This window comes from Bombus pascuorum, chromosome 9 (genome assembly GCF_905332965.1).
Source record: "Bombus pascuorum chromosome 9, iyBomPasc1.1, whole genome shotgun sequence".
NCBI lineage: Eukaryota > Metazoa > Arthropoda > Insecta > Hymenoptera > Apidae > Bombus > Bombus pascuorum.
The window spans coordinates 8,877,348-8,902,393 of NC_083496.1; the positions used below are offsets into that span (position 1 = coordinate 8,877,348).

General features: G+C 36.7%; 1 protein-coding gene and 1 long non-coding RNA gene across 3 annotated transcripts in view; one reads left to right on the forward strand and one right to left on the reverse strand.

Moving 5' to 3' along the window:
- Positions 1 to 3,042: 3,042 nt before the first annotated feature.
- The window catches only part of LOC132910417 (uncharacterized), an 86,092-nt gene continuing 64,088 nt past the window's right edge, over positions 3,043 to 25,046 (reverse strand). The window contains exon 3 of the long non-coding RNA XR_009658770.1: positions 3,043 to 5,081. This is a non-coding gene — a long non-coding RNA (uncharacterized LOC132910417). The remainder of the gene's footprint in view (positions 5,082 to 25,046) is intronic.
- LOC132910410 (uncharacterized) overlaps positions 9,958 to 25,046 on the forward strand; it is a 34,910-nt gene continuing 19,821 nt past the window's right edge. Inside the window, exon 1 of one of the 2 annotated variants that reach the window (XM_060966091.1) lies at positions 9,958 to 10,724. In XM_060966091.1, the coding sequence (XP_060822074.1) occupies positions 10,715 to 10,724 (10 nt within the window). In that variant the 5' untranslated portion in view covers positions 9,958 to 10,714. Of the gene's footprint in view, positions 10,725 to 15,488; positions 16,234 to 25,046 lie in introns of those variants that run through there. The other variant, XM_060966092.1, reaches the window with a different exon arrangement.

A 25,046-nucleotide genomic window follows, 5' to 3' on the forward strand; every position in this document is an offset into this window, starting at 1 on the left:
ATATTGGTGTGCAGGCTGCACAGTGGAACTCGTTTTTAATAAAAATTGTTTTAAACATTTCCATAATGCTGCAAACTTCTTACGCTTACATCTTTTCTTGAACAAATATATTATTGTTGAATTTATATATATCATGTATTTCATAAGTATACTTTCATAATCTGAAAATTACTGAAGAAATTTCATTTTATATAATTTTAAACAATTTAAATCCAAAACAAAAGTAAATAAATTCGCGCAAATTAATTAGCACCTGAGCGATATGGCCAGAAATTTATCCGGATATATGGCTAGGAATTATGCTCACTAATTCCTAGAACTGTTCACTCGAGACAGACCTACCTATGAACCACGTCGATGTAATTCAACTCGGTATCGAATTACCGGAAAAAGAAAAATATTATTTAAAAAATTTTTTATTATATTGCTGTCCTTAATCGAATTCTTTAGATTCGTACAATCAAAATGATACCAAACATGACTATATTTAACCAACAATTTTTAATTGAACCAAAGAGATACATATGTAATACGGAGTAAGAAATGACCTAACTCCACAGTATCTCACTACACTCTACCTATTCTGACTCACTCGTACTGCCTACTTCTCCCTCTTACCTTCCATACACGCACGGTAGATTCAGTACGAACATTACTATGCATACGAAATTACCAACTTGGGAGGGTTGAGACACTTGCTAGCAAAAGTATTTTTACATCATTTATTATATAACATTTAGAAATAGATTAAGCAGAATTCCGTTCATTTAGCTCTTTTATGGTGGAAGAATGTGGTTCTATGTTAAACTAGACTGTCAAACTAGAATGTATCTTATTCGACTTTTCTTCGAAAAGAGCTGACAAAGTGGATAAAACTACATCGTTATGCAATCGAGATCAAGAAATCACTTTGATTCAATCTTGAAAATAATGGAAACGCAATCCACGAAATGCTTAAACTCCAATGCATAAGCATTTAATAAAAACATTTGACAAACTACTTCACAAGCCATGTATTTTCTAATAACGTTATCCTAGTCACCGTTTACGTAGAATGACGACATAATCGAATATGCGTAGAAAGAAACTAAAAGTAAAACTGTTAAAGAAATAGATCGTGCATGTATGCGATGCATATGTAGTATACTCTCAGAATTATTCATGTTGTTCTTGTAATATTCTTTCTAATTGGATTCAGGAAAAATTTATGACTTACACAGTCCCCTTTGTACACAATGGATTAGATCTAGTGAGAAACCTTTTATGTGAAACTATTTCAACTTCCAGTGACTTATTATTCGCGAACATAAGCTATTTATGAGCTGAAAGTGTTATTACACAAATCAATTTAATCGTCTAAGTGGCTCGACTGGTTTGTAAATACATTGTAACCGAGTTTCTGACTCACTAGCGAAGCGTCGATACGTTGATACACTGTTTGTTTCTACAGTATATAGCATTGTTCGTTTCGTTTGATTCATTAACATGGAAGAACGTTATGTATAATGAAATAATTAGACTGCTTGTGATATGTAAATAAAATTCTCTTCGTGCAGTTTTAAATACAATATCGCACGCGACAAATTGGTTTTATCACTTGAAGCAAACATATAGAAGAATAGTATTACATTGACGTAACTATTATTATCATCGTGCAATACTCTGGTCCTATTTTACAAAGGCAAATGAGCATAAAGTGGGATTTTTATTTTTCTTATTTTAATTTTACGTTATTTTACGTTATGAAATTAATTACAACTTAAGAAATGTTGCTACAAATGTTTATGCAAATTCCTATTTCTACGAATACAATTCAAGAAACGAAGTCTAATGACACTGCTTCATATTCGTTGCAATTATTGCCAAACTCTAACAAATTTTACTTTATTTAGTATTTTGCATTATAAAGTACATATGATGCGGATGAATTAACAGATCTATAATAAAGCAATTGAAAATTAAAGGCAGTGGGAAACATTCGATTTAGCATTACAAAGTGTTCGAATATTCATGGCCAACGGTGTACATATAAATCAGTATTTTAAACCAGTGGCTCGAGCGAAGAATTAAGAGCAGCCCTTCGTTTCTTTTGACACCCCATTAATAAATGCACACTTTCACGATCATAATATTATTCGACGAAATGCAATTGGCCTGGTACACAAGTATGGCACGCATACTTACTCGGAAAGCGGGTTTCCTTTATGCAGGCCGTACTGTACTCTCGCAATGCTTTTACCTCCCACTCAGGGCATCGAACAATTCCCACCTCAGAAGAAAGACTGAATTCATGAATGGAAACTCTGAGACCCGACGGTACACCTCCGTGTTTATGGTGCGAGACGCCGCCCGCGTACGAAAGTTCGCGGAAGAGAAAGTCTTCGATGACGATGACATCATCGCTACCATGGTCATGGTCTCTGCAATCTGGATCAGAAGTTCGTGGTAAAAATTGGATCGGAATTTTCCATGAATCAACTAAAACGATCTTGAAGATACGTAAGACGAGTACGTACGTTGGCAAGATTGAAATACTGAGAATGCTTTCAAAAAAACACTGGCAGACGTTTTTAACCAACGATTTTCAGGATTGCTGTTAAATCGAGAACGAATGGCTGTCGTATTACGTCTTTGTGACGTTGGAGTATCGTCAGAGGTACGTGCATTTGGCGGCAACTGTTGATCTTACCGAGGAAAGAATTTAATTAAGCTCCAAATAACAAAACGAATACATATGTTCGTATTATTGCAGCCAGCTACGATGATTGTAAATACGAATGAAATGAAGATAAAAAATCTTTTAGATTCAAAAATATCGACCTTTTAAAAACAGCTAATGAGTTAACGAAATTTTGTAGCGATCAGATATATATTTAATCATTGAAATAAGAAACATTTTAATATTTAATGAGCGTTTGATCAGCATATATATTAAATAATATACTTCTAAAATTTTGAAAAGGCACGTATTAAGTCCTAAACCCAAATAAAAATGCGATTTTGCTAACATTAGTAGTGTACTGGATTTTCTTCGCTAAAAGATAAGTAACATAACTTATTATATTCTTCCCTTCCAGTTTTTCCGTGTAATTCTGACGTACACGTAGTGTATAGAATAAATGAATGAGTTATAGCACCGATTTGCCTGCATCATCTGAAGTCCATTCGCCTGGAGCTTTAGTCACGTTTGTTCAATCCGTACTTCCTCTCATCGATTTTGTAAGTGGAACTATTGACTAAGCGCTTCCTAATTGTGGCTAATATCGCAATGAATGATCACCACAGCAATATACGTATGTAAGTAACATATGTTACACGTATGCGCTTCAACCTACCCTACTCCTCCGCATGAATCTACCGGTCTGCCATTCGAACTTCAATGATTACTTCTTGCTTCCCTTTTCGTCTAGCGATGCATGTCTGTTTCTTTGAACAATGAAACGCCAGAAAGGTGACTGACGTCACTGAATACGGAATCGTACCTTCTATGGATCTCAAGTTGGGAGTACGAATCTTACCCACGTCCACTGTATTGGTGGCAGTCACAAATCAGAAACTATGCGCAAAGAAAGCGGCGTATCGCGATCTAAACAGATTTACGAGATCGTAAATGTAACCGTTTCAATCGTTACATTTGATGTTTATGTAATAGTGGTACTTAGACTCGTCATGAAACATATGATCCGTAAAATTGTTAGATCTTTCTTCGTAAGGTTCAACAGCTTCAACCACAAATCCTTGTTATGTGAAAGTCGATAACTTTGAATAATGGCATTAACGAATTGTAACGCGCGTTGATCGGATAAGATGCAGTTTCAATACAGGGAATATGTTCTCGTAATAGGCAAGGTTATAATACAGATTATTCAAGAATTAAATTACTTATAACTGTCACATGACAAATTTAGATTTTGTATATGGATATCCGTAAATAATCTCAATTTTGAAAATCTCTTTCCGAACATATCGCAGTAATAGACATGCATTTATGATTTAATACGAAATATACCTTTATGACGATGCTACATACGTTACTATTAATAGATAGTAAATGTTAGTTTAAAGAGTTCTATACTTTTAGTTTTAATATTTATTAAAAGTTAAAATATTTGTTTTTCATTGAACGTGTCCATAGCGCCGAAATCTAATTTTTAAAATGTTGTATTGTTTCATAGTATATTTCATTTAATGAGAATAATTAGAAAATAAAGTCATAAATACGATAAAGTGTAGATTTAATTCCACATTTTATTTGTTCAGTAAAAACGCTATTTATGTTACTGAATTGATTTGTCCTATTCTTCCTGGCAATGTCATGACATACGATATAATATTAGACCTACAGGATGTACTGGGTTTCTTCCATAAAGTAGTATCAGCACGCTCTTGGAATAAAAATAACAAAAAATGTCATATGAACATAAACTTATGCGCTTTGTTAAAAGGTTATAACAAAAATACGAAGTAACAGCAGGCACTAACAATAGACGAAGCATTTAAACGATAGACTTTCAAGTATAAGACTTTCAGAAATTATATGACTTTTTATAATCGAAAATACACGAAACGAAAACCACGCCTTTTTGTCTACGTATAGATCTCATGCATAACTATAATTCTGAAATGTCTACTTATTTTATTATGTACACATGTTGCCGACATATGTAACATGAAAGTACATACAGTTCGATTTCATTTAAAGGCGAATATAATACGTAATAACAATCTTGTGTAACAGGCTCGCCACGATTGGTTGAGAAGAAATATAGACTCTGTGAATGTAAACATCTGATTGGTGAACGCTGTCCATGTTGATCTATGAAAAAATCGCAACGGATCTAGGAGTCACAGTTATGGCGACTCGGTAATCCATGGCTCTGTTCCCCTCATTAGGAAACTGGACGTAGAAGGTAATTGATACTTTCATAAGCTGGCAGCATTCCCACCTGCGAATAGCTGAGTTTTTGTTGCGGCCTCGTTAGAGGTGACAATAAGTAGTTACTCGTTTCCAGGTAGGTACCTGTCTACCGGCTGGCTTGCCTGCTGCGAAACATCCAGACTACAAAGAGCTAGCTTCCACCCTGAAATTATTACAAGTAACTCTCCCTCAGAAAGCTTGTTCTTCTTTTTCTTCATGAAAGAAAAAGACATACGAAGAACGTAAAAAATCATTCGTCAAAATAAAAATAACTATTTTGTCAAATAAAATTATGTTTCCCTATATTTCTGCATCGTTCTTGTCTATCATAATGGAAACGACAGAAGTTTCTTGGTTATCTATTGTAATAATAGTGTCTGCATAGAATGAAATGTAATGATTAAATAAATTTTAAAAATTAAACAAAATGGTGCGGTCCGAGTTGTCAATCTACATTACTTGAATTCTATAGAAATTCACTTCGATAACATCAATAACCGCAAGATCGAGTGAATATTAATAACAGCTGTGTATATGAGCGGTGAAGTGTTGGCTCGTTTAAAGGTAGAAAATTCTCGTTGGCGAGCAGCTGATCGCGGACAATTAATAACAAGCAAAGACGCGACATTTCAATATGGGCATCAATAGCTGCAGTTAACATACAAGTGACTCGATGATTGAATCTTCTTATCCAAGGTTTAAATCTATGAGTAAGAACGACGACCGACGTGCATATCAGGGATACAGTTACGCTTCGTACTGACTGCGCTCGACAGTCAAAACAGCTCGATCCTATCTAATTATGTAAGTTACTAGCTCCTACATATACGAGTATACATAAATATATGTATATATATATTATATATTATACAATATGTATATGTATAGGTGCGTGCATGTATTGTATAATATATGGCCAGAGTTTACAAATTAGCTGTGGTTACGAGATGCCTGTACACGAGCGTCGGCGAAACACTAATCACGGTGATTGCAGGGGAGTGCAAATCGTCGGTGGGATAATATTCCGCGTAATTGGTTCAGCCCCTGTCAACCTGTCTAGCTACCGGACGATGTCTTAACCTGACAGTCTATACGGCACGTAAACGTGCGGGATGTACGCATTTTCGCAAGGTATCACCTAGCATGTCTGTTCGTGGAATCTATTACGTACTCAGATCCAGTCTTGTGCTGTAAAACATACGATTCTATAAGCGGATATATTTCTGGATTTCCTATCGTTTGACGTGAAGGGAAAAATGAAAGATTATAATTACAAGCGAACCGGTACTTCTCTCTCGTGCGGGGAAGTTTGTTTTAAATAGAATCGTGTTTGCCCTACGATTTTATCGGAATAATGATTCGAAGGATGAGAAAATGAAGTTGCGGCCTTATTTTCGTGGAACATCAAAGAGTAACGGTTAAAAATAGCTGAACGGGTAAACTAATAGGGAAAACCACTTTACCCGACCACCGCTTGTTACTAATTGATTATTGCTTTAAGTAGATCCTACTAGTCATTGTTTAAATTAAAAAGAGAAACCCTTGATCTCCAAGTTATAAATTAATAGTTTGTTACTGTTTAACTCAAGCTTCTCGCGAATGTCTTTCACATGGTTTTACTATTGTTCATAATATCCTATGTATCATCTACTAAATTAGGCACTCCTAAGTTTAGGTGCAAAGAGAACATTTCATTGTACTGTGTCTTGTACACTTGCATCCAATATCTTGTAATTTCTACATACGTACTCTCTTTTTTATGCGCTAAATTACAACATAATTTACGCGCTAGTTTTTATGTTCGATCTGAATTTACGTGGTTAGTCAGGTCAGTGCTGTACGAGATAAGAATAAAAGTACATTACGTTATGCTAGTCATCATATTGTACATATTTTTTCTTTTGTACTGACAGACTTTATTTACTCGATTTTCATTCGCGTAAAACGAACCCACATGAAACGGATATCTCGCGTAAATTGAGGGACGGGTGTATATTTTCCGATTCGTTTCAAACTTTATGAACATAATCATGATAGTCGGTTCTCCTAATAGTGCTAATGAAATTCCAAAATGTTTCCTATAACGCAAATAATATATTCATAAAAGACATCTACAGGTGTCCAAATAGCGAATAGTCTGTAACGATATAACGACTAAATACTTGAAATCGATTCGTTGAAAGAGAAAAATATGGCAAAGCAAATGTTAAAACTTTGGTTTCCTTCATTATCGAAATGATATCCAGAAGTTTGCAACTAATGAAGAGCAGCGTGTACATCATTGGTCGTTAGGCATTCTTTATAAAGACGTCGAGGTTTCTCGCGGAATTCTTTCTTGACAGAGCGGTGCAGGATGTTTCCTGGAAGGTGGACCTGCACCTGTCGAGAATACTGCGTCCACAATGCCACCGGCACGTTCGCATCTCGTAGTTGCGTTCCATCGACTTCTCTCGACTGCTGATCGCCTTCCGTGACCATTTCTGTTCCCACGGGAGTCCGCAGAAACGAAAGACTAACGCCCCTCGCAGTCGGATTTGCTTATGATGCCGAAGGGTAGAACTTTCACCCACATATTAATAAGTTATAGTTGGTTGATCGGTGTTTCTTTTTAGAAGGTAGACCCAAACGGGGCAACAATGGCCGAATTCGCCACGGGAGACCTGGTCCCGGAGATACGTTCGGGATAGACTTTGACAACACGATCGCTAGTATTCCGTAGTATATGTCTATGCCTTTGGATCGCAGATCAGATAAGGGATGCGTTTGAGAAACCGACCGACGTCCGACCGACCGATTTCGCCGTGGTTTTAGGTTCGCACGTATTTTCTCGTTCTCTTTACCGGCGTCCAAGTTGCCGCCATGGACCACTGCGACACTATACTCGTCAAAACATCCCTTGTAAAATGACCAAGAAAGGAAGAGATAAGTTAGAAGAATGGAGAGAAAGAATGGGAAAGGGATTTCGAAGTTCTAACATTCTAACAGAAATCCCAGACGAAAAGAAAGGGATTGGGGGTAAAGTGATTGTTACAGAATCCACGTGAGCGTATCGGACTCGAAATCGTACCATTGTTTTGTCACATTCGCTTTCTCATGGTTACGCTTCCGAGAAATTTGCTGCTCGCACTGTTTAACACCTTTCTCTGAAAGATGTACTCGAGAATTTACGTGCACCGCATTGCCGTGGTAAATCAGCGAAACTGAGAAAGTTATCGAAATGAGATGAATCGAAGCAAGATCGATGGTTCTCGTGTATCTGAACGTTTGAATGATTGTTTAAGCAGACGCGTTCGAATCGTTGATATTTTAATAACATATAAACCGCAGTGGATAAGTACCAGTTTTTGCGTTCATCGAATCCTCGCACGCGTGAAACTCGTTTAGATAATTTGACGTATTTAATTGACCACGAGAAACGCATGTACGAGAGAACCGATCGCGGGCCTCTTGGCAAATGATTTAATTAACTTTCCAACCGGTCTCGATTCGGCTGGATTACCAGCGGGAGACTTTGTGCCCGAAAGTCCTTGGCCAACGGGTATCCAGAGAAGGTTGGCCCGCGACGACAGAAACCTCGATGTTACCAATAATTTGCGAGATGTCGGTCGTGCTGCATGCGACTCGCGAGCACAACGTTACAACGAGAGTAACGACGATTTCACATTCTCAAGATTTATTCTTCTCGCGAGAAACACGCAAAGTTCAGTGACGCTTGCGTCATCGGCTCCGCTTCGAAGTGCCGCTGTTAATGTCTCCTTGCTCCGATTTTTGAGCGTAAATAACTACTTGCTCAGCTAGAACCATTTCAAATGGCAGTAGTAAAATATTCCGGCGTAGGAATGTCTGTGATTTATCGCGGTAGGAGTAATAATTATTGTGTGCGTACGTGGATGTAATAACGATCGGCGATAGCCACGTTATTCATCGGGCATTAATTTACTGTTAACCCGCTATGGTCGCATATCTAATGCATAATGGACCGGTGGTTTCATCATTTTTATGTAATACTTGTCACAATAGAATTGCAATTCGAGCCATTTGCTTCGAAAGCGTTTCAACAAGTTATCGTAAAAAAATTGCAAGTGTCGCGAATGAAATTGGTGATTCGCTTAAATAATGATGTAATTGATAAAAGTTATCGTGCCACGGGATTCACCAAAACCTCCATTTGTATGATTCATTGGGGATTAGACGAAGGTTCCTATCATCTCCGAATACACCTTCGTTGACGTTGCCCGATTTCGACCAACCGATAGCGTAGAATCGATGCAGATTTGATGACAAAATACATTAAGAATTTCTAGATCTTAATTCTGTATCTAAACACATATAGACATATATTCCTACATAGTACATATTTCCATATTTTTTTTTTTTGTTCCTAAACTGGCAATAAATAAGGACTTGTCGAAATGAAATACTACTTTCAAACGAGTATGCAAAGCAGAAAAAATCAATTGCCATTTATAACAACTCGTTACTTTTATTATACCATTTATCACATCACATATTCGGAAATTATACAATTTTCCGCCTAATGTATTTTCAACAATTATCGTCTGATATTGCACTATTGCAATGTTGTCATTAATTTCTCTCATAAAATTGACATTCTTAGATTAAGTGTTTCACACGAGCTTAAAATAATTCGAACAGAAATATCAATGGAAATATTTCGGAGAAGTAGTTTCTTTTTAACCATTATTATTTCACTGATAGACTACTCGATAGCTTCTTGGAATAATTTATTCGATAAAATAATGATACTTTTTAAAATTTACGTTACAACATTATTACCTTAAACTGTTTTGACCTTTTCAGACACAAGCAGCATTCACCATTTAATCTCAATCAACTCATAATCATTAAGCTATTTTTAAAAGCTATGTAGAATTCGGCAATTCTTTTTACATTTTTATAAGCTCTTTTAGATAATATTTAATAATTGAATGTATTTTTATATTTTCGTATCTACCTATTACCCATTATCTATAAATTATATATGTACCCATTACCTATCTAGGTTGATATGTCTCTATTAAATTGCCACATGATTCAATAAAATATGTTTGATATCTTAAAACTGAAGAGGCAAGAGTAAAATAGAATCTTAACTCCGATTTAACATAAGCTCGTATACGGTTAATGGTAGCAGTAAAAGAAGAACATTAACGGAATTTTATTTGTACGTTCTAGGTTATCATTTCCTATGTACTTATGTTGCTTTCTACCCGATGACCCGATCACGTCATTATATATACTAGTCATAACTAGTTAGAAAATATTTTTAATTGGCTGAATCACATCGGAAGTTAGTGCACCGGATAGAATTTTTCAACGCGTGAACTACCTACCGATAAACGCTAAAATGTCAGCGATATCTATTCAATAGCTCGAATCTACGTATTCTGTTTGCGATCAGCATCGTGCGGTAAATTTCCAAGAAAAAGCCGGCGTAATCGTATTAGACCGCGTGCAAGTCGCCGCAAGAGGATCTTATTGGCCGAGAGCAGAAGACGCCCACAACGTGCACGCTTATATAGTACTCTAGTGCTATGCGGTGTTCATTCATAGTTCCACTCCTGTCTAGTCATTCATTAATCCGATACGGCGAGAGTGTCCTTACAGAGCGTGCGCTGATCACGACTCTCAATCGTTCGAGTGACCCCCTTCGTGTTCGCGCTCGCGCTCATTCGCGCGCCCGTGTGTGTGTGTGGGTGTACAACGTCCTACGATACTCGTGAAATCGAGAAGTACCAGCTCGTCGACAAGGTGGATTAACATCGAACACGGAGAATGCGAATAGGTGAGAATGACTCACGATCAGACTCGGTTTCATACGAAGCTTCTAGGAAGCGAACAGTTTACCGGCGAGCACGTCGCGTGGCTCCGTTTAAAATAGCCGATGCCGCGAAAAAATCGATCCGCAAGTGCATCCCTTGACGATACACGCACCGAGAAACATCATCTTTCCTTTCCAAGTGCTTTCAATTGAATACCGTGTTTACAGTAATTTCTAATGTGTTAATTATCGATGTTTAACAGAGTCTTATTAATACAGCGCGATTACGAAGCGGTTGGTTAAAGAAGATATTCCAGTTCAAGGTATGCAAGTTTCATCGATTTTAACATAACGGCATAGTCGGCTATTTTTACTTTCTCGTAGACATCAATTTTCCGATCTCGTCATACACGCGTAACACGTATGTGTTAGTAATTATCGAGATGAGTACGCGAATGTGCCTTGTGAAGCAAGATCGACGAAGCCGCACGATCTTTTTTTCCTCGTCGATCGATCATTGCTGTGGGTGGGTTGATTCTCTCGATCGTCTCTCTGAACGTTAACGGAACTAATGGATTTCAAGCTTCTGCTCGGCATCGAGAAGGCGCAAAGTCGCCTGCAGCAAATCGCTCGTGCCACGGCTGTTCGAAGGGAGTTCAAAACGCCATTCACATTGCCCTGCAAAAGCCGCTATCTTTTATTGTTCTTTTATCTACCACTCGATTCTTGAAAGCGAATGAAAGAAGTGGCGCTTCCTCTACGGTTTTTCTACAACAAACGAGGAATGCGACGGTCAGGTAATCGCTCTGCCTTCAACTATTCGAGTGATTTTATAAGAGGAGACTCGCAGCTGGGTTTAATTCCCCTTGTGCGACCCAACTATCAGTTTTTGTACCTCTTCTCTCTCTCATCTGCACTACTTCCTCTTAGCTGTTTTTATCGAAATCTTAAGTTTTCCCTAATTACAATATACTACCTAACCCTTTCTCGTGTTACATATAAATCGCTAAACGATAAAAAGTATCTAAACATTAAATTCATGTTGCTAAGGATAAATGCTTTAGCGAACAAGCAAACTTACGTGCTAGATAGTTATCAAACGTGAATCATCCTCAGCGGCGCGGTGGCGTCTATACATCACTGATTGCTACCTGTCGTGTGGTAACTTTATCTTTAAGCAAGTTAATGCGAACAATGACATGATACCAAAACTATTTGTGATTACAGAGAGATATATTTGGTTGGAAATTTTTGAGAGCTAACTATACGAGATTACTTTGTTTTTTCACAAATACGTGTTTTCTAACAAATTAATACGTACGAATAATTTCAATATATAACATTTATTAGAAAGTTTGGAAACATTAGTATGATAATTCTGTTTAAAATTTAATTTTATTGTATCTTACGCAGATTCTGGTTCACGTTCTGGTCTTAATATTCAATTTTTAGTTTATTCAATGGTCGGATCTTTTAATCTTTCGTGCCGAAAGTTGATCAAAAAAACGAGACTGTTTTCTTTTAAATATTTTGCACGTAACAATGTTTTAACGAAACAAAAATGAGACAGTTCTACCAACCATAATAACACTTCCTCTGGTTGTTTTGCTTCCTCGCTGTGCTCGAAGTTGACGAAAGAATGGCCGAAGAAACGTGTCTGAGGCAAAACGAGAAATAAGTCGTGCAACGGTGCCACGTATTTCCGTTCTAATGACTAGCAAAAACTTGACACCTGCATCGACACTAGTGTCGGAAACAACGACCGTGCGCCGAGAAATCGACCGATTTCAGGAGTTAGCCTTGCGTAACGAGAATTTTCCATTTTTCCTGCCGAAGTAAGCTAGCCAATTGTTCGAAAAGAGTATGCGCCTTTGCCGCGTTATATAACGAAGATGTGAAAAACAGACACGATAAAACTCGGGGAAACCCCTAGTATACTCTCCTTGACGGTGCCGATTCTTATCGGTAAACTAATCTTGGACAATGTCAATGCAATTCGATGAAACGGAATATATATTCAAATAAAGCAATGTTTCATGAATATTCTTACGTATCACGGTTAATATGCAGAGACGCATATATTACACAAATTGGCACAATATTATTAATGGCGTGAGTAAGCATGACTTGCTGGAATAATGCAGAAAAATTGTACAAAGTACAAGATATTAAAAAATTTCTTAACTTCTGACAGTTATTATCAATTAACACATCACAATTATCACTTTTTTTTTTGCAAAAGGAAACTCTGCGTTCATTATGCGACTATTGCTATGTACGTTATCGTTCATAAGTATATGCATCATAAGTATGCTTTTGATATTATAGATTTACGATAGCAGCAATTCAGAATCCAGCAACTATAAATCAAGTAATTAAAAATTTTATTGAAATTTTAATTTATTGGCGAATTAATTGCTGCGAGATATACTTGTTATCTTCTTGACGAAGCCAGCAGATTATAAATGCAGATTTTCTTAAAAAAGCGACGATAATACACTTTCTTACAATTAAATTATAATTCAGAGTTTCATTTTCTCGATATCGATTGAAGAAGTATCACGTTTATTCGTTTTTTAGTTCAGAAAATTTATCCGTAATTGACATGGTTTCTCACATACATAGACAGAAATGTTCAGAGGTTTACAAAATGTAATATTATTGGTTAATAACCAATGATTATATACACATTGGTAGTCATTAAGTTAACCATTGGTTATCGGTACATCTCACGACACGATGCGTGCTTTCCAAATTATCAGAAAAATAACAATTCCTAGTGTTTCCCCTAAGAATAAGTGAGTTAATAGACCTTACCAATTATAGGGTAAATACCATGGCGAAAAAAGAAACTCCTTTAAACAACAAACTAATTCTACGAGTTCAGACAATTGGGAATGTCAATTTCGTTGTCGTGTATTAAATTTAAAAAATCAATTTCATCACGCCATAATATTCTACTACACATATAACTGTAACAGGGACTATAATTAGTTTGATGTTTCGAAATGTGAAAAAATGTTCCAAGTATTTAAATTACTGGATATAATATTCAGTAGGTAAAACAATTATTCGCCTAGATCTCATTTGTTAAGTAACACTTTTCAAAATATGAATTTCCATAAATATCTACGATCTAGCATTAAAGAAGAAAATAATTGTAAACTGCACTTTGCAAATTTCTCATAACATATTCCGTTTGAGAAAAGATATACTTCTGAACTGTAGCATAACTCTAGAAGATAAGAACGATTTTGTCCCGTATTAACAAGACGATTCACATCGGCAAATGACTCGCTTTACGGAAGGATCATCCTCGACACGCCGTTAGGCTCGACTACCGGTTAATTAACGATGTGACACCATAATTGGCGCGGTAATTCGATCCCCTTGTGGATGAATCCTCGCGAGTGGTTCGCATGTCCTGGGGCCTAAGGTTAAGACAGCGCGCGCACATCGTTAAATTAAAATCCCGAGGCGACCGGCACCATCGTCTGGAGTTGCAACGGGCCACCTCAGCGGTGCCTTCTAATTTGCAGCGCATAATATTCGAATAATTTGCACGCGCTAATAGGACCGAACGTCCTGTGGAACCTCGAGGAACGCGGTCCGATGCATATAGAAAACACCTTACGCGCCGTCTCCGAGCGATGCAAATGCCTCACCCTGAATTGTGGCAGATAATATTGCCCCCTTATCGAGCATATGTGATAAGTCATTTTCAGCCACTTGATCAAAGCATGCGACGCGACACATCTAATCGCAGGCATAATGTTTTATCAGTGACGTATCCGACGGCGCGGCATTTCGTCCCGGTGGATATACTAAAAGTGTCGAATGCGTTCATCGTGTGGCGCTCGTTATCTCGTCAGTCATTATTGTTTGCAAACTTTTGCAGTACTACTTCGATAAATTTATTTTTCGACAGTAATTTGATGGAAGGTGTCAAAATTATTTTGTCGCGCGTTTATCGACAATTTTGTTTTTACATTTTGTTTAAACGCGAATGTTACGATATCTATTCCGTGAAGGGTGTTTAAATGATTTGGAAATTTATTACTGGATTATTGGGGAAGTTCGTAGTAAAATTTAAGAAAATTTCGAAGGTATGGTATCTCTATATAATTAGTTATTAATTATTATTAGATAATAATGTTGAAATAGAATTGTAAATAGAATAGATTGTTATATTGAAATAGAAGGAATTTAATCAGAGTTTAATATTAAACCAAAACGCGAAGGAAAGTTTTGATACTCGAACTAGAATTTTATCGGAACGTTGCGTCGCGTCACAATCTTCGAGGGAGTCGACGTCATTCTACATCAAATCATATCACGATGTCTCTTACATATCGGAGCATGATGCCATCGAACATACAGATCATCAAAAGACATCTAATTCCTTTCACGTGACACAAATTCGCAATATTTTACACTGATTCATTCACTAATCTCAAGAGTGACCTTGTAGAAATTTTGAATTTCTCAAAACTCATTGGTTATTTAATCTAGCCAATAAACATCTTCAATATAATCAAACTCGATATATGCTGGAATTACTTTTATACGTTCTGGATCTCAAGTAGTATACACAGTACTTTTATAGAGATCGATGAATCGAGTGACAAGTGCGTCGAAGGGGTTAAGAGTACGCGTAATGAAACGATCGAGGTTCGGGGAAACCTGGTATCTATCCCCCACGCAAAGAGAGGGTGGCGTGCAGCCGCAGGTGGGAGGGCAGGGAGGACTGAAAGGTAGCCGGAGGAGCAGAAGGAGTACGGGAGGGAGGAGGTGGGGTGTCGTAGGAGGTGGTGGCAGGAGGGAAGGAGGTGGGACCGAGTGGCGGTGAGCGAACGTGCAAGAGCGAGAGGACGAGGTGAGTAGCGAGCCCGTGAGCCCGAGTGAGTAACTGGGAGTCGCAACCGAGGACCCACTCAGTCACCACGAGATCGGCAAGCCGAATGGTCTACCGCGCCGGTTCTCCCGCTCGGAACTCTGCACAGAGCAAAAGGGATCGGAACAAGGACACGTTGTTCTTTCGAATGTCAACTAGCGTGCTCCTTTGTGGACGCATCACTCGAATCGTGCCACTGTCGGTGGAGCACGCGGGGCTCGATTTTTCGAGATCGAACGAGGAACAACACGAGAACACGTTCGCACAATGTGGAGATTTCTGGTGCGCTGTTATGTCACATTGACATCGATCTGACGCGATCGTTTTTATTTTTTTCTTCCTTTCGCCGACAATCATATCTCGTTACGTTTCACGAAAATAACAAACACATACTAGGCCTTTGCCATCATCGGCCATCGCGTCTCGCGTTTCGCGTTTTCGCTTCTATCGATCTCGATTTCGAAGGATACTGACTTTCCCGGGGGAAACATCGAGTCGCGGTGGGACCGGAAGTGCGTGAGTGGATGCAAGCAAGAGGTATCGACGGGAGAAGCCGAAGACTCTCCTACAGAAGGACGAGGAAGAGATGATCTACGAGCTGCTGGTGGCTGGAGCGTTCGCCCTCGCCACACTAAGGCGGTGTGTGTACATTGCTAAATTCTATCCACTTTCTCTCTAGCTTTTATCTTTTCTCCGTTTCTTTGAGAAAAAAAATGCTCTCTGTTTTTCTGTACGTTGCAAAACGCGGAACGAGCGATGACACGAGCAAAAATTGGTCATGCTGAATAATTCTCGATTAAATACGATCGACGAACGATTGGTTTTATCGGTTCTTTAGATTTTCAAGCACGACCGACTGCCCGTGTCCGCTTGTTTAGCCGTACTTACTGGAAAACTGCAATTTATTTCTACCATGAGCATTTCGTGGAATCACTTGCAGGAAAGAACTAACGACAAGGTGCATCTAGCTTCAAGTTTTGCCGTAATGTACATAATGATGCAGTGACACGTGAGGATTCCTCGCGATGCTTCAGCCACTTTTTTCTTTATTTGCGCGTAGCACGATTAAAAAATCTTTTAAGAGAAAACATTTAAACGACTGTACAGCGTTGGAAGTATAATTGTTTCTGATGTTGAGATACGAAAAAATTCCATGTGTCATTTGCCTTTTAACGACGAAGATTATATTTCGCCACGCTTTTCTGATAATTTATGATAATTTCGATAATGTTTGCTAGTGAATGACTTTTCGATAGATAAAAAATAATCTAAAATGTTAACACATATTTGACGTATTCCATTGCTACGAGAAAGTATAACGATCAAACATTTTAAATCTATTCCATGAATCAAAGAAAATAATAGAATCTTTAATAATTGAAACAAATATTGATGCAACTCTTACCATCTCGCCTTATTCTATGTAACAAATTAAACAATATTATTCGATTCTTTTTAAAATGATACGAATTGTTTTACTTGTTGGATTTTACGAGCAAAACAGTCCTTGATTGCAGTAAATCGAAAAGCAACTCGAGTTCCTTTACATAATTATACAATAATCAATATTGATCAAACGCGACTCTTGAATAAGCTAATTGAATTTATTATCGTGCGATAGTATCTTATATGCTGTAATCATAGTGTGTTCACTTTTTCAATAGAAGGGGAAGTAATAGTCTTCCGATAAAATTGTCTGCCAACATAGAATTAAATATCTGTATTTGTTGCTCACCTGTCTAACAGGTATACATCGGTAAGACATTCAAAAGATAGAGAAATTATTAAAGATAGAGAAATTAAATTGCTACAAAGAAGTTTTCCCACTTTAAATATATCTACTGTAATAGTCTAGATAGAATAATTGGACTAAATTGTTTGTAGTATGATCCCACATTGAATTCATTATTATGCGTTATCTATATAGACCGAGCATTTTCAGAAAAATTGCCCTTAGAATCTATTCGTATTTGTGCTGAAATTAGTAATTCATTCGATAAAATCAAGATTTTTTCGTAACTAGAGCAAATAAGATGAAACTCGTCTCAACCGAAGAAAATTATAATCGATAGCAGCGTTATCGACGCGAAGGGAATGCAGCAAAGAACTTAGAACATTACGTCACATATAAACATTAAATGGAAAGTTATCTCGACAGAACAGACGGTATATATTATTCCTTTCTTCAATCGTAATCTCAAGTTTAGGGCACAAATGAACATAAGTGTTATTTTTCACGATGATAACGATGCGCGTGCTTTTCATGCATTATACAATGCAGATAAGAGAAAGACGTATATATTGCTCCAATGCCGCTTCGTGTGACATAGCTTCTATTCCAGCGAATACGATTAGAAGGTCATCAATCATTGATAGCATATAGTATTCTCTGTGGGAAAAATTAGTAAACGGATGGCGAAGCATTGAACCAAAACAACATATATTCTAGTCGGTATTTATTTGACTTCAGAAGTGACTTCTAGAAAGAACGATAACGTTCGGTCTACTTAGATCTTTTTTTATTTCGTTCGATCCTTCTCTTGCATGCGCTCGGCTTTCTCTAGAGAAGTTTACGTTATGATTATGAATCAAGGAAAACGATACGAAAGGCTGGACAAATATTTCGATTCCGGATGAAAAAATTATCTAATTACATGGTTGTAAATTAACCATCGTGGCTGGATAGAGAACCAATCGTATAATTATTACAGAGTCGGAATTCAATCCGACATATAAATCGCCTTGAAAAACATAAATTAACTAGCGAGAGAAACGAGCCTCGAGAAACTGGTCCTTCGCATTTAAAATAAATCCAAATCAAAATTTTCGTAAAACGATACGGGATCTTGAATTTCGTGTGCAACTTATCTTTCTACCCTCCTTATATTTGCCAGCATCTCTACAACAGTTAAAAAATAATTCGTAACCATAAATGACGACGATCTTTGAGAAATATCAGGGTTAGTTTTATTTTAGAACAATACGAAAATTTCTTGAAATTCTTGACCCCATAATACAATATCGATTATCTTAACCGTTATATGTATACATCGTGTACCTCATTATACATAATTGGCTTATTATATAAATTCATACGATCTACTTTATGAACGCGTACAAAGAACACAATATATATTTATAAAATATTCCTAGATTTTTGTTTCGTTAGATAATTTTCTCGTTAAAAAATATATAGCTCGTAATTTGAGAATCGATTTTTCTCGATATGTACATTATTAACGGCCATTTGGACATAGGTATTTTCACGAATACTGTTTTTCGTTATTATATCTCGCTCGAAAGTAAGATACAAAATACGAAATATCTTATTTTTACGATTATTTTGTAAATTACATGCAACGATATAATCTAGTTAGCTGCAATAATAAATGACAATAGTATAAAGGGGTATACTTTAATACAACATGGTTAAGAACATAGTATATATATGTATAGATATATTATACGTATAAATATACATATATTAGCAATAGACGACAAATCCATGAAGTTTTATGAAAAACCTAACGATATACCTAGTATTCAAAATGTAATAATCCATACTTTTGAAATTAATATTTTCCGAGAGAATTGAGAAATCAATATTTATGACGTAAATATCTTTCAAGAGAACCTCGCAATTAAATTTCACAAAAAGACAGTTTGAGGGACTATATACTTCGCAAGCTATCGAATTTAAAAATTACTCTTTCTCTTATAGTCCTCAAATTGTAAATACCTGGTAATATAGAAACTATTTCTCAGTTTCCTATTTACAACAAACCATCTACGGAAATACTTTTGTCTGTCACACGTAGCTATCCCTTCAACGAACTGTTAATAATAACAAATACAATCCTAATCATTCAAAATTCCTATTAAGTACACATGAAAATGTCTGTGGAGTAGGCTCTCTTATCTTCCGCGTTTCGTAATAATTTGATGCCTCACTTTGTCCTCTGCTATCCAAACAGCAAATCTCGGACTTTAGGCGTACCAGCTATTGAAGAGGGTAGGCAAGGCGGAGGAAGAGGGAGAGAAACGCGAGTGAGACGCCTCGCTTTCCTCGATTACGGGCGAAGGTATCGTGAAAAGTATCGTCCGGTGTTGTCCGCCTCGTCCTCCGCATCCCAGTCGGTGAGCAGGCTACGGTCGCCGATAGAGGCGTGCGCCGTGTTGATCCGGGACACACACGGACTGTTTGCTCGGGGTACCATCGCGGACCCTTTTTTCATGTTAGCTCCAAGTCGAGTCACAACACTAGTAAAGTTACAAAAGCCAAAGGCAAACAGATCCGGGGACGGGCCTTAACCGGTTTATCAAACACTCGTGCGCCCCGGAGGTGGTCTCTCGTACGTTGCTGAAAGTGACGAAGACGAGGGAGATCTCGAGGACGAGGAACGACGTCGACGTCGACGGAGCTTCGTCATCTTCCTGGACGCACGCGTAATATATATATATACGTCTTGGCTGATTCGCGACGAGACGAGGAGAGAAGTTCACTGCTCTTAATGGCACACGAGACGAAACCGATCGTTCCACCGGAGGTGGAGTGAAACGAACGAAGGAGGAGTCAAACAAGTGCCAAGGCAAACCTTCTTTTCTTTTGTCAAGCACATTTCAGCCGCCGTGAAACCACCACTCTCGGCTCCACGATTTATGTTCATTTAGATTTCTTGCTACGTTGCTACTTTATCTTTTGTAATTGCGACGACACGCTTTATTCAGGCAAGCGATCGTACGATATCGAACGTGTTGATTCAATAAGCATATTCAACGAGTATATTCCAGATAAAACATTCGAATCTGTATTTGCGCAGTGATTTGTGACATTAAAGTTACAGCACAAATACAAATTCAAATGCTCTATCTCGAATGTAGACGCTTCTTGAATTATTTGAGAACTTCCAGTTGCTGCATAAATTCTGCCCATCTCTATTACGTAAACTATCGGTCCTATAATAGATGTAACATTGGTACGTCGGCTGATATAATCTGATTCTGGAGTTTATAGAAAATAGGAGTAACATTTTTTCATTCGTTTCTTAATGATCATTCAGAAGGTGGTATCGCGAACACGAATCTGGTATCAATAATATTACACAACAGTTTAGATGGAAAAGATTAAATCATTAACTCTTGATAACAAATTTAAAGATGCGTAAAAAAGAGACAATATCATCCACGATAGATGAACTTTATGAATCAAATTTGTAAAAAGTACACTCACAATGTATATAGCAATGTAATATTTATTGTTTAAGGATAATAGTAATGATAATTTGTTGCAGTTTATTCCTCCGGTAAATAAGGTGCCTCTCACGAGTTTCGAGTGTTTTTAATAACGCGCGTTTGAAATGAATGACTTCCGGGCACGTATTCGCGTTTCGATCGCGTTACCCGTACTTTTTGCCGTTCGTGAAAAAGCTGTAGCGAAAATTCACAAGTCAGGGGTGAAAGTAATAAAGCAATTTCACCAACTGAAATTATACGCTGCATTCCAATCACCGAAATAGGGTCGCAAGAGAAAACCATTCGAAATTGCACCAATCGCAATTTGTCCTTGCATCGACCCCTTCACTTCCACAGAAAATTACATGAAATAACCAAAAACTGCATCGTACCATTTGCTACGTACGATCGATCGCGGAATTAAAAGTACGGTTCTCGTGTAGCACGCACACACATATGAATATCGTTTAGACGTGGAAAATCACTTCGACAATAAGAATCTTTGACGAACCGCGAAATTTTTCTGTCTTCGTGTCTGATTTACCGCGAGGGAAATAAAAAGAAGAAAAAAGAAAAATGGCGGAGACCTAAGGATGACTCGAACAAGCACTGGGTTGCGGTTTCGGGTTCATCAGGGTTCACCGGACATATTATATAGGACAGGTGGGCATTCCAGCGTGAAATCAAAATATTATGCCAGTCCCTAGACTGTAGACTATAGAACGACACTGGGTGTATCTAAAGACTACGACCGGCAGATTTTTATTGTGAAACTACTTGTTACATATTAGTTTAAAATATTTTTATTCCACGTTGCAAGATGAAAATTTTTAATTTTTCTAAAAAGAAAGTAATTTTTTAATTTATCTACCTTCGATGTTGGATATATGCAAACTAATATTCTGATAAAGTATTAAATAAAAGTATTAAATTAAAGTATTATTAAAATTGTTCTTTTTTTTTGTATTACGTTTTCTTTTTAAACTACATGAAAAAATGCATTTCTATTATGTATAACTAGAATAATAAATATAAAATAACAATGATATAGAATAACAAATTCTAGTTAGTATTTTAGCAAAAATTAAATATTTTAAAGAAAGATATTGCAAGTAAGAAAAAAGATTCGCAACTTATCTATATCATCATAGTATCTGTATGTTTTTCGTAAGCAGTAATCGTTTATTGAAGATAAATTGATTTTTCTGAGTCTTTACTTTAATAAAATATTTCATAAATCGTAGACATATACTAAACGTAGTATAACATTAAAACTAGGTATAACGTGTAACTGTATCAGAGATACGTATTCGCATAAACCTGTCGTATCGAATCCAGATTGTTCACAGTACAGCATACATTTACAAATATTTGAATGAAATTGGTTACGCTTGCTTAAGTTTCAGCAATTTAATTATTCAACATACCAGTTAGTTATTAAACACTAAATGCAACTGCACCTTGAAATATAACGAGATAAATATTTATATTATAATTTCTCTTACTTCTCATATTCATATTCGAAATTTTATGAAACGTATATTACTTCCAGTGATACTAATCATGCGTTATCATAATGTATAGAACTTCGAAATATATCATTATACTAATCTACCTATTTATATAATTTTTAAAGATTTATAATACAATAAACAGTTCGCCGAATCGAAATACCAAGTGATAACCTTAAATATTCGATCGCGATCAGAGTTCTTGTCGTGCAATACACGTAATTTCGTATGCAAGGAAAAACTCTGCTAGACGTACGTCATTCGGAAAGCCAGACGGACGTCGGGTTTACTCTGTCGCCTCTTTCTCTTTGTTCCTTTCTATCTCCGTCTGACTGCCTCTTCGTTGCTCGATAGCAACTTTTTCGTTGCTTCACATATAAAATTACTCAAGACGTGACAAACCGAACGTGGTAGGCGGTAGTAGACGTGCATTCAATTGACAAGATACGCAGGCGTAACGTACATATGTCGCCAGTATGTCATCGTGTGTCGATTTTGTCGAGTCTTCGGAGTTACTTTTTCTACCAATTTGTTAATCGTGCGCTCACTTACTAACAGCGCGACGACGTGAGCCTTGGTCGGTGAGAGAGAAAGAGAAAAAGATAAAAAGAATAAAAGAGCCTGAGAGCAAACCGGGTTCAAGATAAATTCAGTTTCATGCATTCTTGTCTGGTTTTCTGACGGGTTCGCCTGTCTGACTACCGACTATCGGCCACCGGTTCGATCTCCTTCTGCCTCGAGAGATACACGAACGATGTTGAAACAAGGGCGATCTCGAGTCATTGTTCCAAGATTTATGGGCAAATCGATAATATCAATCTGCCCGTCGGCTTATCACCAGCGGCTGCGTTACCACCATCTTGTATTTCGCAAAACACCGGAACTACGTCTTTCTGTACGATATCTGCCACATTCTGACTCCTTTTCGGTGTAAATCGTGCCAGGTTATGGCAAAACTACATAAAAGTCGGAAGACTTCTTACTTTAACTAATGGTAGCTGGCCGATGAAAGCTTGCGCGAATTTCATTTTATTTGTATTCTCAGTGACTCATATTTTACGAATTTTAAAAGGATTTTTTTTTGTACACGTAAGTGTTAAAAATAATTCATACGAGAGAGAAAATTCTCACTTTTTAAACTGATACATCCACAAAGATAGAAATATTTACTGACTAAGATTTAAGAAATTTGATACAAACTAATGTTTTTCAAATTTATTGAATTTATTTGAAATTAGTCGTTTTATATCATACGTAGAAATAATTATTTATTATTGACATTTGTTTTCGAAAAAAGCAAATGATTATATGATTCTAAATGTGGGTAAAATAATCATTTTATTTCAAATATATACCTTCAAGTATAGTATAATAATAAATCATATATATACTGTTTATACGATTGTGCACTATGTACATTGATACACTTTCTAACAAATTTCATATTTTCATTGGTATAATTACAGTATCGCAAAAAGCTGGCATTTCTGTTCGCATGACAAGCAAATAAGAGATAAGCAGACAGTTAGCGATATAACTTATCAGACATAAAAGCCATCCCGAAATGTGAAATCCTCTTTAAAAGCATGTCCGTATCTCACTTGAAAGTACAAAAGTTAATAAGAACAGCTGAACCATCGCTATCAAACGAAGATTTAACAAACATTTAAAGTTGTCGCATTTATCCGATAATTTTGTCATTCATATCTCCATTTAACTCTTTTACGGTATTTACTTGCGATTATCGGTGAATTTGGTCACTGTGCTTCGGCTATTGCAATTGAAAATTTACCGCGGTTTCGTTATCCCTAATGAACCGCTAATTGCAAGGATTTACGAATACGTTAAGCATCGGTAATTATTTCATATTGGTTTAAGGCGCGTACCGGGCCCCATTTTACATGTGAAATAACATTGTTATTTATATGAGAACATGATAAGCAACGTTTAATTTTTTATGGCTCATACAATATGTTTTATTGCCATAATTAACGTTTTTTGTCAGCCCTAATTAAATTTATAATTAAAGTACTTGTTCTTCGAACGTTTTAAAATTGCTTGTACGGTATAAAGAAAGAGGTAGATTTAACATGAGATAAACAATATAGCATGCATTAAATATTGCAATGTTTAAAGAACTTGAATTTTATGTCATTAGAATTCCTTTTTAATATTGTGACTGTGGATTTTTATGGATTTATGGACAATTTTAAAGTGCAAAAATATATAAAATACCTGAAATATAGTAGTCGTTATAATGGTTGCAATTAGCGAATGAAACAAATCTTTTCTTAAGCTCAATTTGTTTTAATCGTATTCTTTAAAAATGCATATTCATGGAAAATATGAATTTGCATAAATATCCACGGTCTAATGATTTATGATTTTTTAAATGTATTCTAGTACGTGAAGCTAACCGATGTTTGTTTACATATTCGATACAGTGTCAATAAGATATTTAATACCGAAATAATCAGGATATCAGAAAGATTTCTATTTTTATGAAATATAGTATAATTCCAGTTGAACAAAATTTCTCGATTCGTACGTAAAGATTTGAAAGTTCAGAGTACGGGTGGCATTGTACTGCGCAGAAGTGAGGCAATGTTTAAATTACACGCTACGTAGCAAATCGAGCTTTACGAGGCCTTGGTGAACACTCTTCCGTTCCACCACCTACGATGGCAATTACAGGGCTTCAAGCAAATC